Source organism: Myotis nattereri, assembly GCF_964212035.1.
Source record: "Myotis nattereri genome assembly, chromosome: 11".
Classification (NCBI taxonomy): domain Eukaryota; kingdom Metazoa; phylum Chordata; class Mammalia; order Chiroptera; family Vespertilionidae; genus Myotis; species Myotis nattereri.
This window is the reverse complement of record NC_138086.1, coordinates 15,210,354-15,224,327: the sequence shown is the minus strand read 5'-3', so window position 1 is coordinate 15,224,327 and position 13,974 is coordinate 15,210,354. Positions and strand designations below refer to the sequence as shown.

At 41.8% G+C, this 13,974-nt stretch overlaps 1 protein-coding gene across 1 annotated transcript in view; it reads left to right on the top strand.

The window, feature by feature from the left end:
- Nucleotides 1–13,631, top strand: part of FAM3C (FAM3 metabolism regulating signaling molecule C) — a 58,846-nt gene extending 45,215 nt beyond the window's left edge. The window contains exons 8-10 of the mRNA XM_081102804.1: nt 222–306; nt 10,434–10,560; nt 11,312–13,631. Of these exons, the coding sequence (XP_080958930.1) occupies nt 222–306; nt 10,434–10,560; nt 11,312–11,401 (302 nt within the window). The 3' untranslated portion in view covers nt 11,402–13,631. The remainder of the gene's footprint in view (nt 1–221; nt 307–10,433; nt 10,561–11,311) is intronic.
- Nucleotides 13,632–13,974: the final 343 nt, after the last annotated feature.

The following is a 13,974-nucleotide window of genomic DNA, read 5'->3' as shown; positions in this document are numbered from 1 at the left end:
TCAGGATTGGACATTTTAAGTTGATGGTGGAACAAACTTAATGTTAAGTTTAGGAACAAACTTAATTCTTTAACATGTTTATAAGATTTATCTTTCTTTTGGTTATTTTACAGTATAACTTATTAATTTACAAATTTAATATTTTATGTTATTAATGTTACAGATTATCATAATGGTTACTCAGTCATTAAAAAAACCTTCAATCTTTTCTTTTTCTTCAGATGTGGCCCCATTTATTGAGTTTCTGAAGTCCATACAAGATGGAACAATCGTCTTAATGGGAACGTATGATGATGGAGCAACCAAGTATGTAAACTTCAAAAGCTGAACAATTTTTTCAGCTATATTTTATAGTAATACATTTTTATTGAAAAAATTTCTAGATTAGAGTTCCAGATAAATACTATTAACCTGTTTTTAAAGTTTGTTTCCTTCTATCTTTCTGTGTATTCATTATGCATATGGTATTGTGAAAGAAGGATCACATTATACATAAAGTTTGTTCTCTTTTATGTTATTTTTTTAACGACTTTAAGTTTTCCCTTATATCAACATTCTTTGATAGAATTTTCATGATTCATCCACAGTTTTTTTTTTTTTTAAGTCTTACTTTTCTGAATAGACTTACATGTCTGCTCCTTTCACCAGGTTGTTCATTATTACACCCGATGAGCTTCAGCCCTGTTCCCGTCCTGATAATAATACCTGTAGCCGTGCCTAAGAGCAGGGAAGGGTGCTGTTTTCTCTGTAGCCGCTTTTTATTGGTGGTCATTCATCAAACACACCAAAAGCAGGCTCAGGCCAGGGTTCAACCTGTGGGTGAAAGTATGACATCTTTGCATTTGGTCAGCTTCTGTGCATTTAGTGAATTCAAGTTGTACATGTTTTCAGTTTGGGGCACGTGAATTTACATATTGAGTATTTCCCTCTTTCAAACACTGGGGAAATAAATGATAAGCATCATGTCCTTTATATGGAAATGGACAAACAATCCTTACGAAGGGCCGTCTACATCGTAAATATAACACGATGTAACCATGTATCTTGGCAGGTGTCTGAACATTTGAAGTGAGTCCTGAGTTGTGGTATACCCTGTCTTATGTGGGATGAGAAGCTCTTTTGTGTTATGGCTTTTCCTTATGTAAGGCTGCTGGGCTTCACCTCCTAAGGGATGGTCTGTTCTCCTGCTTATCCTCGAGAGTCCAGCAGATAAAGTGGCTGTGCTGCTCTCTCCAGGGTAAGGAGTTGGTATGCGTGCTGATTAGGGAAACTTCTCTACAGTGGTTTCTTTGGATCCCAGTGGCTATCATACGTAATGAGCCCCGGGCTGTGCTCTGAGCTTCAGCAGAATAACGGACTGGTCCCCATCACAGCACTTCTCAAGGTGTATTCCGTGGAACCCCGGTCCTTTAAACTGATAATGATCCAGTAAGTTTGGGGATCACACCTGGTATTGTGTACTTTTTATCAGCCTACAATTAAGGGCTCTGAAGTGCTGCCCTACAGAAACCTCTTTACCTTTGTTTATCCCAGTGTGACTTGATTTTAACCAGGAAACACATTTAAGAAAAACAAAACAGTAAAAAACACACACACCAAGTTTTCCAAGAAAACTTGCACTTTAGGGAACTCAGTTCTCAAATGATGCCTACTTTCTACCTCATTCCCCTGTAAAATAAGTTGTTTTTTGTTTGTCTGGTAAGAAATAAATGTTTGAGCGAGCAAGTTAAATGTGGCTGTTGTATGTCTCCTTTGGAGGGAACACCATGGCAGGTTAGCGTCATGCCTCAGTGAAGCCTTGATGGCATCTTTGAAGTCGGGGTTCTTTAAGGCCGGGTTCCCTGGGAGCTTCTCAGTGAATTCCTCTGCTGAGCTGCTCACTCGCCAGGGCGTCAGTACCCTCATCATTCCTCTATTTGAGATAAAACAGGAAAACTGTTCTTGAGTAAATGTTATGTTCTCAGCGTTGCCTCCCTCTAAATTCTGCCTGATGGTCCTTTGCTTGAATAAATGGAACAACAAAACAATAAATATGTTCCCCCGAATCATTTGCTACTTCAAGTATTTGAAGCTCGACGGCATTTCTCCTAGTTTTCCTTTTCCTAGGCTCAGTAGGAAGGCTCTTTAACCTTTTCTCATGTTGAGCTTCTAGGTCCTTTTCCCGTCCTGGCTGCCTTTCTGGGGCCTTCTCTGGTCGATTGTCTTAAACTGAGTGCCCAAATGGAGCGGTGCGTTCCAGATGTGGTCTGGCCCGTCCAGGCTACAGTGCAGATGCTAGCTTGCCATGCTGTGGAGATCGCATTTCTTTGAATATTCATGCAGACTCCTATTAGTTTTCTTTAAACACTCACGTCACATTTTTGGCTCATGAGTTTTGGTCAAGTTAAATTCTCAGATCTTTTCATTTCATCTTAGACTTTTGTGTTTTAACCACTGCCAAGTCAGGTCTTGATTTTATTTCATCTAAACGAAGGACTGTATATTCATGTGTCCTCGTTAAGTTTAACTTTGCTCACTTGGGCCCAGTTGGCTTTGATTCCGACATTGTCCTATGAGGTTTCCATGATCCAGGCTTTGTATTCTCTCCAAAGGGGTTCTTATGTCTAACTCTAAGTCATTGATAAAAATGTTTACCCAGGGCCTCCTGCGAGGGGCGTGTCCATTAATCAAGTGCAGAAACTGCTTTTCGAGCTGCCAATAGGCCCTAATAGCCTATCACCCAGCTGCTGTTTTAATCTTAACTTGAAAATCTCAAATTATTCATGTAAGATCCTCATCTCTCAGCAAAAGCAAGTAACAGGTTACTTTTTTTTTTTTTTAAATAAGAATAGCCTGTTTTATTCTATTTAATTCTATCCAGGAAAATGGCAGTGGTTGAATATGCCAGTTTTATTTAACTTTTGAACTCTACATTTTTAACACACCTTTAGTTGAATTAGGCAAAAGGCACAGTGTCAGTGAACTACTTCACTTAGAAACATTCATAAACTGGCACTGCTCTCTCATGTGGAAATCGGCTGTTTTCTGAGACTTACCAGGTGCCCCCTTGAAACTCACTGAACTGTGCTGCCTGTAGTGCCCTGTTCTACTGCCCGAAACCTCTTCAAAAGCTGCAGTAGCTGAGATCGCAGTGACTTGGCTATTTATTCCTCCCTCTGTTATGGGTGGGGTGTCCCCTGCGTCCCCACCTGTTGCTGGTGGAAGTGGGATTTTTGGAGTGTCACAGGGACAAGAATTTCCCGAGGCCTCCAAGGGACCATGAGGTATCGTGGAACGCTTTATTGATGAGGTAACATTAAGGGAGTTCCTCCCCCCCCCTCCCCCAAATACCCCAGGCCCCATCTCCTTCCATCCCGCCATAGAAAAAGTCCCATTTTGTCTTCAGAACCAGAATCAAAGCCACTGCCCAGAGCTTCTGCTCCATATTAAGGCCCAGTCCAGGCCAGCATCTGGCTGGGTTAGCTTGTGCTCCCATTGCATGTGGGGTTCCACACGGCCATGAGCCGTGCAGGTTCTTGGGCCACATGGCGGGCTAGCAGGTCACAGAACAAGCGAGTGCAAGGAAGCAGGAGTGAAGCAAGGGGAACAGGAGAGAGAATTCCTTGGGAATTTTAACTAGGAGCTTCTCCGGTGAGCCCTGCAGGGTTTCGAGCGCTGGCAGTGGCTCCACCCCTCTGGCAAGTATCTTTGTTCCCAGGGGAGACTGACAGTCAAGCATGTTACCTGTCATCCCGGCGTCACTGTGCCTGTGTCCGTTTCCCTCCCCCTAGTGGCCTGCGGGGAATGGCCCCGTGGTTCCTGGAGCGTGAGGTTGCAGCTCCTGGTGAAGCTGCCCAGGTGTCCATGCTTACCATGCTGGCCTCCCCTTTGCTCCTTTCCTGTTATTGCTCTTAGCCAGCTGGTTACGACAGTAACACTTCTTCTGGTTTTTGTTTTTTGTTTTAAATATATTTTATTGATTTTTTACAGAGAGGAAGGGAGAGAGATAGAGAGTTAGAAACATCGATGAGAGAGAAACATCGATCAGCTGCCTCCGACACATCTCCTACTGGGGATGTGCCCGCAACCCAGGTCATGCCCTTGACCGGAATCGAACCTGGGACCTTTCAGTCTGCAGGCCGACGCTCTATCCACTGAGCCAAACCAGTTTTGGCGACTTCTTCTGTTTTTTAATGCTTACATGATCTTACAATCCTTTTAAGAGTTTTGCTACGAATTGGAATTGGTTTTATTGGACCACTGTTTTAAAATTCTTGCCTTTTTTAAAAATTGGAATATTGCACTTTTAATGTCTTAGCAACTCTGTTTTCCACGATGCTTCTAAAGTAACTGACACTGCATGGAAGATTGCATTAATGAGTTCCTTTAGAATTACATGTGTGGTATGGGTGGGCCTAGAGATTTAAATTTACTTTAAAGCATTTATATGGGCATTTTGGAGCCCCTGTTCCCTTTTCATGTTGATCACAGAGCATTTGCCTCCTTGGGAAAGACAATCTTGCTTTGATCTCGATATATCATTCTTGTGAAATGGTGGGTCACGTCATTATTCACACTTAGGAGCAGGAGTTCTTTCTGTGGCTCTGAGAGTTTTATGAGACTCCGTGCATCCCAAGCACTATAGCTCTTCCTGGTAGGAGCCATAAACTTGTCATTAGCAATGGGATTTACCCTCTGTTTTTGCACTTTTTTTTTTTTTAAGTTTGAGCCCATCTTAGAACACAAAATTGTACCACTAATTTAGAAACTATCCTCTCTTTTTTCTGAGATTATTAGCAAACTACAGAGTGAAATTTATTGGAGTTTTTGTTTGTTTTTAAAGAGTCATCGTCTCTTATAAGAGTTTCTAATCTGACCCTCTTATAATATGCTCTCTTTAAAGTCTCGGCGAATGGTCTCCCATGCCTAGACTTTCTTAGCCTTCATTCTCCTAAGGTAACATGGTCATTTTCTTCCTAGTTCCTGACCCTTCTACTTCCCGATTGTCCTTTCCCACTAGTCAGGTTGAACCCAGAATATCAGTTCTCCTTGCTTTCTGTACCGCTTGTGAAGGGCGCTGGCGTGGCTAGATGGCGTGAGCTGATGGCGTGACTGGGGGACGCGGGTGTCTGCCTTTCCCTGCAGGCAGAGACCGGGCGGGACCCATGGCCTCTCTGCTCCGCTGTGCAGCTTGAGAACCTTTCCTCGAACACCTGTGTGTCCACCTTACAGTTACTACAGGAGAATGTTCTATTCCTTTGAAAGAAAGTTCTTAACTAAAATAATTTATTTCATATAGAATTTTAACAACTGAGCTAGTTAAGACCATAGGTAAAGATTAAAATACATGCAACAGACTCATGGTGCTCCAGTATAGAATGAAAAGCTCATCTTGAGTTTCATGCTGTGTAGCATTATACTAGTTTTAAAAAATGAGGCATTTTGACACCTATGTATATTAATCTAGTGCTTAAAATATTGGCTATGTTGCATGGTTATAAGCTTTTGTGTGTTTTTTTGTTGTTGTTAATCCTCACCTGAGGATATTTTTCCATTGATCTTTTTTTAGAGAGAGTGGAAGAGAGGGAAAGACAGAGAGAAACATTAATGTGAGAGAAACACATCGATTGGTTGCCTCCTGCATGCACCCTGACCAGGGCCCGGGGAGGAGCCTGCAACCAAGGCACGTGCCCTTGACTGGAATCGAACCCTGGAGGGACCCTTTGGTCTGCAGGCCAATGCTCTATCCACTGAGCCAAAGCAGCTACGACATAAAATGCTTTTTGAAGTACGAAATTCTCTTTTACCTAGTTAAGTAGAAAATATTTAAAAAAGAATAATAAAATCCCCCACTCACTACATGGGCAGATCGGAAAACTTTAGAAGTTATTAAGAGAAGTATCTTATTATAAAACTAGTTGATAGACGTGGATAGGGACCTGTGGCAACGATGCCCAGGACAGCCCCCCGTTTGCTGATTGGTTAGGAGGACTTACAGGGCCCAGCGTAGAGACCTCTCGCTGCAGTTGGTTACAGCAAAAGGACACCAAGCTGAGTCAGGACAGGGGGTAGTGCATGGCACAGAGTCTGCTGGGAACTGGGCACATGTTTCCGAGAGCCCTCTCCCCGGGGAGGCACACAGGACATGCCTAATTCCTCTGGGAACAAAGTATGATAGCCCTGAAATTCTGTCCACTAGGGAAGCTTGATGGAGACTCCGTGCCCAGGATTCTTGTTGGGAGCTGGTCATGTAGGCACCCCAAAATCCCAGACTTCCAGAGAGAAAGTGGGTGTTAATCGTACACTGCATTTTTTTTTCTTTACAGTTTAGACACTGCGAACCATTCTCATCGATTCTGGGAATGGTGGGAGCCCTGGCAAAATACAGGTTTCCAGGCGCCAGCCCCTGTCTTGCTAACTCAAGCCTGTTCTTTTAACCCCTTTCTGCACAGGGCTCAGGGGAAAGCAAAGAGAGAAAGAGCCCAGTCAACATGTAAAGCTTAATTTCAAGCTGCTTCTAGATCTCTGGCTAAATTGGCTTAGTTTATTTCTACAGATCAAAATGATCACTTTTGAAATTCAAAAGTATGGAAATACCAGTGGCTGCCCTTCAGTGTATCTCTTAGCTGATAGGAAATTCTTAGCTAAGAAAGATTTTATATACTTTTTGCAGGGGGCCAGGCCTGCATTTGGACAATCGCTGACTTTGCAGGCGGTTTTTGTGTATATAGCAATCCCTCATCATCTGTGAGTCTCACATTCCTGTGAGGCGCCTGTCTGACATGTCTCTGAGCTGGAGCTGAAGGCCTCGCAGTGAGCCCGCTGCCCGCCTCTGCATCCAGTGCTGTTTGTTCCTGTTCTGGCCGCAGAGCTCACCTCTTAGTGCTGATGTTGCAAGTAAAATGTTCTAAGAAAGTAGGTGGGTGGTAGAAGCACTGGATTAACGAATGGAATTGGACAGTCTTCCCAGATCTAAGACACGCTAGCACTGTTTGAAAATAAGAAAACGGTTCAGGCAGTACTTCCAGGGAGTGTCCCTCTAAATCAAAAGTTTCTTATCAAGTCAGCTGACAAATAAATGATAGCTCACTTATGTCAGTCCGGATGGGCACAGGAAACCCGCTACAGACAGACTTTGGGGAGCCAGCCAAGATGGCGGCCGGCAGTCAGGCAGCTTGAAACTAACATGAGGCTTGCTTGCTTCAGTGACGGAGGACTGCAACGTTCTCGCCTGCCTTGCTGGCCTCTGAGCTGGCAGTTTGAAACATAGTTACAAAAATAGAAGCTAAACAAAACCCCAGAAACCAGCTTTCAGCTAGCCGGGATCTCAGGGCTGGAGTTGATACAGAGTTTCGATTGTAGAACCTAAACAAACCAGATACCTGCTTTCAGGAGCGGAGGCCTAAGAGCTGGAGCCTCAGAGCTAAAGCTGGCTCAGAATAAAAAAAAGAAAAAAAGAAAAAAAGGAGCAGTTGGGAGCTTCAGTCCCAGCCTGAAAACAGCCCTCAGCCCCTCACCCAGACTGGCCAGGCACCCCAGTGGGGACCCCCACCCTGAAGGGGGTGTGACCAGCTGCAAACAGCCATCATCCCCTCATCCAGGCTGGCCAGGCACCCCAGTGGGGACCCCCACCCTGATCCGGGACACCCTTTAGGGCAAACCAGCCAGCCCCCACCCGTGCACCAGGCCTCTATTCTATATAGTAAAAGGGTAATATGCCTCCCAGCACCGGGATCAGCATGACAGGGGGCAGCGCCCAAACCCCCTGATCGCCCTGCGGCTCTGTGTGTGACAGGGGGCGGGGCCACAACCACCCTATCGGCCCTGCTCTGTTCCTGACAGGGGAAGGTGCCCCAACCCCCTGATCGGCCCTGCTCTGTGCCTGATAGGGGGGAGCTCCCCAAACTCCCGATCGCCCTGCGGCTCTGTGTATGACAGGGTGCGGCGCCCCAACCCCCCCACCCCACGGGCCCTGGTCTGTGTGTGATGGGGTAGAGCCATAACCTCCTCATCGGCCTGCCCTGAGTGTGACAGTGGCGGTGCCCCAACCCCCTGATCGGCCCTGCTCTGTGGGTGATAGAGGGGGGTGCCCCAACCCCCTGATCTGCCCTGCTCTGTGCGTGACGGGGGGAGCTCCCCAACCCCCTGATGGGCCCTGCTCTGTGCATGACGGGGGGCAGCGCCCCAACCCCCTGATGGGCCCTGCTCTGTGCGTGACGGGGTGGCGCCGCAACCTCCCCATTGACCCTGCCTTGAGTGTGACAGGGGGCGGTGCCCCAACCCCCCAATCGGCCCTACCCTGAGCGTGACTGAGGGTGGCATCGCAACCTCCCAATCCACCCTGCTCTGTGCATGACGGGGGCGGCGTCCCAATTCCCCAATCAGCCCTGCTCTGAGCCCGACCAGGGGCTGCACCTAGGGATTAGGCCTGCCCTCTGCCACCCGGGAGCAGGCCTAAGCCAGCAGGTCGTTATCTCCCAAGGGGTCCCAGACTGCGAGAGGGCACAGGCCGGGCTGAGGGACACTCCCCCCCTCTCCCCCCTGACTGCACAAATTTTTGTGCACGGGGCCTCTAGCGATATATATAATTCCTGTCTTATGAAATGTTTTAAAATTTATTTTTTGTTTTTAATTTATTGATTTGGCGGGGGGAGGGAGCGAGAGAGAAAAATATTAAAATTTTTGTGTTTTTTTTAATTGATTTTAGAGTTGGGGGCGAGAGAGACACTGATTTGTTGTTCTACCTTCTTATGCATTCATTGGTGGTTTCCTCTTGTATGTGCCCTGATGGGGGGTTGGACCTGCGACCTTAGCATATTGGGAGGATGCTCTAATCACCTGAGCTATACTGGCCAGGACTAAAGCTCCTGTAAAAAAAAAAAAAGTTACCCTGCTTATCTTCATGTTAATTAAATGAGAACTATTGGACCCAGTGTTTTTTCCTTAATACCCTAAAGTGCTAACTGATGTTAATATGAGACATTTCAAGGAACTCTGAGACAACCAAGTACCTTCCTTACTGACCCTCATGCTATGTGAGGTTAATGGTCCTCCAGCGATTTGCAAAAAATAAAACAACAAAAAAACGAACCCTTGCCTTGCAGATTTTTTTTTTTTTTAAGCCTCACCTGAGTATATGTTTCCACTGATTTTTAGAGAGAGGGGAAAGAGAGAGAGAGAAACATCCATCGGTTGCCTCCTGTATGCTCCATACTAGTCTTCCGGTGTAATGAGAACGCTCCAGCCAACGGAGCCACCCGCTGCAGGCAGCCTTGCCTTAGAGTTAGAACAGAACAGAACTCTCTGATTGCCGTAGTGCAATCTTTTGGGTAAATAAAACAACTGCACGGGCAGCCCTTAGTTAGCTTTTTTTCTTTTCTTTTTTTTTTTTAGCTCTACAGTTAGCATATAGCTACTGACTTCCTCTGCTATTTTGAGAAGATTAAGAATCACTCAACATTAGGATAATAACCTACACAAAATTCCTTAGTGGCATCTTTCAGTTATCCAGTCCCTAGCAGTTGGCTTTTGCCACTGGCCTTCCGCTGGGGAGGTATTTAGCTGCTTTGTGGTTAATATTTTCACTTTCATTAAATAACCATGTGGCAGTTATCATTGGAGTATGACTTATGTCCCTATTCACAAAGTTCACTTTATTTTAAATAAGATGTAAAATTAGAAACATCTAGATTTTTATGAGCATTTACCTTTATTCAATTCTGCAATTTGCAAAGATTTTACTGGAGATTCAAAGTGATGTTTAATTTTATAAAGCTATTGGTTTTTTAAGACCATGGGTTAGCCTAGATAGGCATCTACTAACTGATGAGAGTTAATTATTGCTGTGAAATAAAGACATCTAAATGGTACTTCTTAATAAAATAAGCTTAAAATATAATTGCTAGATCTCATGTCTTTTGTCACTAAAGAATTCAAATAATAGGAATTAATGGGGTGATCATGTATAAGGTATGAAAATGTCAAATCACTATATTGTATACCTGAAACTCATATAGCTATATAATGTTGTATAGTATACTTAAGTAAAAAAAGCTTCAAATATGTCTGTTACTCTACAAAAATTTCTTACATTGTCTTATTTAACACATTGTATGCGGGAAACGTATTTATACGTTTTACGTTGACTGTGAGCAGTAGAGCGCGGGACACGTATTAATACGTTTTTTATAGCCTAGCGGTAGAATGCGGGTAACGTATAAATACGTAAACTAAAGTTATCGTAATTTTACTGAACGTTGACATTTGTGCAAAAAAATAGCAGAAATGGCCCGCGCCACCTGTTAGCGCGCGATAGAAACTACCCGCAAACAATGTTAAGCTGCCATTTTCTCATTTTATCTCGTGTTATATGTGAGATATCCTAGGTGAGTTGGGATCACTAAGCTAACTTGAGTGCACTATGTTTATCGTATTATTCTTTTTCTCCCCCTAAGACTCAACGATGAGGCGCGGCGGCTCATTGCGGAGTTGGGGAGCACATCCATTACCAATCTGGGCTTCAGAGACAACTGGGTCTTCTGTGGTGGCAAAGGCATTAAAACAAAAAGTCCTTTTGAACAGGTTAGTGTCTTAGACTTTAATCATTAACGGACAAAACCGAATTGTGTGAAATTGTATTTTAATCCCAGTTATTTGAAACTTAGATAAAGCAGCCACTTAATATGTTCATGTATTTTTTTGTAAGTTCTCGGGAATTTTTTTTCCTACATGGTAATGCATTGGCATATGATTACTTGTGCCTGAAGCCTTTTAGGAAGCATTGGTTATTAAAGATTTTAATTGAGCTTTTGATATAATCAGTTAAGTTTGAAAGTACTTTAGAAGTTATTAGAATGTGAACTTTATCTTTTGGCTAACAAGTGATCCTTTACAGAAATCTGCAATGTTTAGTTCTTTCCGCGGGTTATTTTAAGGTCTGCCACTGCATGCCATGCCCCATTTAATATCTTGAACAATAATTTTTTTTAATCCTTAGCCTAGGATATGTTTTATTGATTTTAGAGAGAGAGGAAAAGGGGGGAGAGAAATAGAGAGGGAGAAACATCGATGTGAGACAGAAACACCGAACTGTTCCCAGACACACCCTCACTGGGGATCGAACCTGCAACCTAGGTATATGCCCTGAGCGAGAACCTTTTTGGTGTACGGGACAGTGTTCCAACCAACAGAGCCACCTGGCTGGGGCTTGAACAGTAATTTATATGAGCACCTTGTTGACGTGAGTGTTAGTGAAATGAATGCACTAAGCTGTGTCTTTGCAGATAAGCAATCAACAGAGGTTTTTGAAACTGCTATGATTGTGTTCCCACAGCACATAAAGAACAATAAGGACACGAACAAGTATGAAGGCTGGCCGGAGGTGGTAGAAATGGAAGGATGCATCCCCCAGAAGCAAGACTGATGGGCAGAGGATTCAGGGGCACGCGCTGGCACTGGCACGGAGAGGACCACAGCAGAGAAGCTACATGCACATGTTTGCGGAGCATGCAGCCATCTCGGGGTGTGCACAAGCATTCTCTTTTGATACCATGATTATTTATTGCGAACGTAAATAGATATCTGTAAATAGTCACCAGAATGAGCAAATCACTGTACCATTTCTAAGCACATTTCTCTAATAGTACAACGTTTAGCTGCTATGGAAATGACATCTTTCAATTCTGAAAGCATACTCTCTCGATAACTGAACTGATTGTGAAAAATATATTGATATATATACTGGTTGCTGTGAAAATCTATCATGGAATAATATGGATTTATGGGCGGAGACTTTGTTTTCTTTTTTATGTATGTATACTGCTTTTTGATAATAGTACCTTTTAAATTCTATCTCGCTGGTTGTTTGTGTAGTGTTACTTTATAGTCTGACTCTCTTCATGTACCTCTTTTCTTAGTCTTTCTCTTCCCTTCCCAAGAAACCTAGAAATAAAATGATAGGAAAACTTAGATATGTGAAAAGCACAATAAAATTCTTTTTTTTAATGTACACAGTAACATATAAATATATAAATGTAGATGGCTTTCAGGACTAGCTTGTGTTAGTGATGTGAATAACTTGATTTTGTATAAGCTATTTAGAGTGAGGGTGGAGGTGGCAACTCCACGGAATTGGGGATCCAGGCCACACCCCTTCCCCAACCTAACTGCGTCATTCAGGACAGCATGTCAGTACAGTGAGAGCAGTACTGGCATCTGTTTCTCCTTCCTTGTTATCGGCGTTGACAAGGTGTTTTGGAAAGAGGCATGCTTTAATATCACGATAATATTGACTTGTAAGTCAAGAAATTAACTTTGTATTTACTTCCTTTAACTTCATAATAACAGTTTTTGCCAGATACATAGCAACATATTTAGAAAAGATCTAATTACTGAATGGACTGATAACATTTACAAAATAATTTTATTTGATGCAAAATTACTCTACACCCAATTCTAGATAAAAATATAGAGATCTAACTTTTTTGTTAACTTCAGATTTTCACTAATTGACTCAAGTTTTTTATTTTGTTTAGGTTATTAAATACTAATTGTGTATGAAGTATCTTAAACTGGGACATAAAATTAATGCTTAAACTGCCATTCACAATAAAAGACAGCACTTAAATTTGAATCTAAATTTCAGATGACTTGTGTAAAAAAACTAAAAGCAATATTTTTTATTTTGCTGTCAACAAAGTTGGAAGCTGTTCAACTTTTTCTTAAATACTAATGAGGTTTGGGGTACTCTTTCTTCCCTCAAACAGTGTAATTCATGAATAAATGCACCTTACAAGTTCAACAATTTTTGTAAACTTTTCAGATTTTGGTGCTTATATGCTAAATCATATTTGGCATGTATATTCTGACATTTAAAAGACTTCCCTCAATTCTATAAAATTTTTAAAAAAAATAGGTGTTTTACAGTTCCAGAGATTGTGAAATGTTGCACTTTTAAAAAGTTATAATGAAAATAAATACTCATGGTTTTCCATTGTGAATTTTTTTGTATTGTCTGGCAAAATAATATACTTGCAGAACTTCATAGTAAGATTTGCCAAGCATTTATTATACTGCTTAACATGCGAAATTTACATCATTCCTGTAGTTAAACACACTAATATCTTAACATGTACAGAATTTAAGGACCGAGGTAGCAGGACATCCCCTTTAAGATAAAGAGTACAAGATGATACATAGCTTTGTAAATGTGTATAAAATGTCAAAAAAAGGGGATAAAAGTTGATTATGTAATTGCTTTGATACAGTTTGCTTTTGTTTTAATTCTTTCTTGTATAGATTGTGCCAGCTTAACTTTGGAAGCAATAATCCTGCCACATTTCATTTTCAGATGGCTTTTAAAAATCAGCATTGTAAATGAAGTCATGTTTATTTAATGTTAAGAATTTTCTTCATTAAAATCAGAAATTTGGCATTGACGCTTTGGTATTTGAAACTGTGCTTAAGGACTTATGGACGCATACTTTTTATTTATAATCATAGATGATTTCCCAGAGCAAGTATATAATAATATGCCTGTTAAAACTAAACAAAGACAGTAGGAAAATATTAAGGTATTTGAAAAATTAAAGAAAAATTGATCCAGTCTTTATATCCCTGACTTTAATTTTATTAAAGTAAAATTCATCATTGTTCTTCCTATATTTTATTGTTTTGTTTTGAAATGACTCAGCTAATATTTTATAATTTTATGTCAGATGGAGCTCAATGCATTTAGCCTGTATTGTACTTTATACTCTAACAATTTATACAAATCATAAATAATTTGACCTCTCCCTCCAAAAAAATGATAGTTTCATTCAGTTTGGTTAACATTCTCCATTTTTAAATGGAAGAATTGGGAATTGCTGTGTTTAATTAGCATAGCAGTTAAAAGTAGAATGTATTTAAAACACTTAAAAATATGAAAAGGAAAAATGGCTTGTGTCGATCAGGGGAAAGATTTGCCACGTAACTTCTCAATTAGGCCTTGGACAG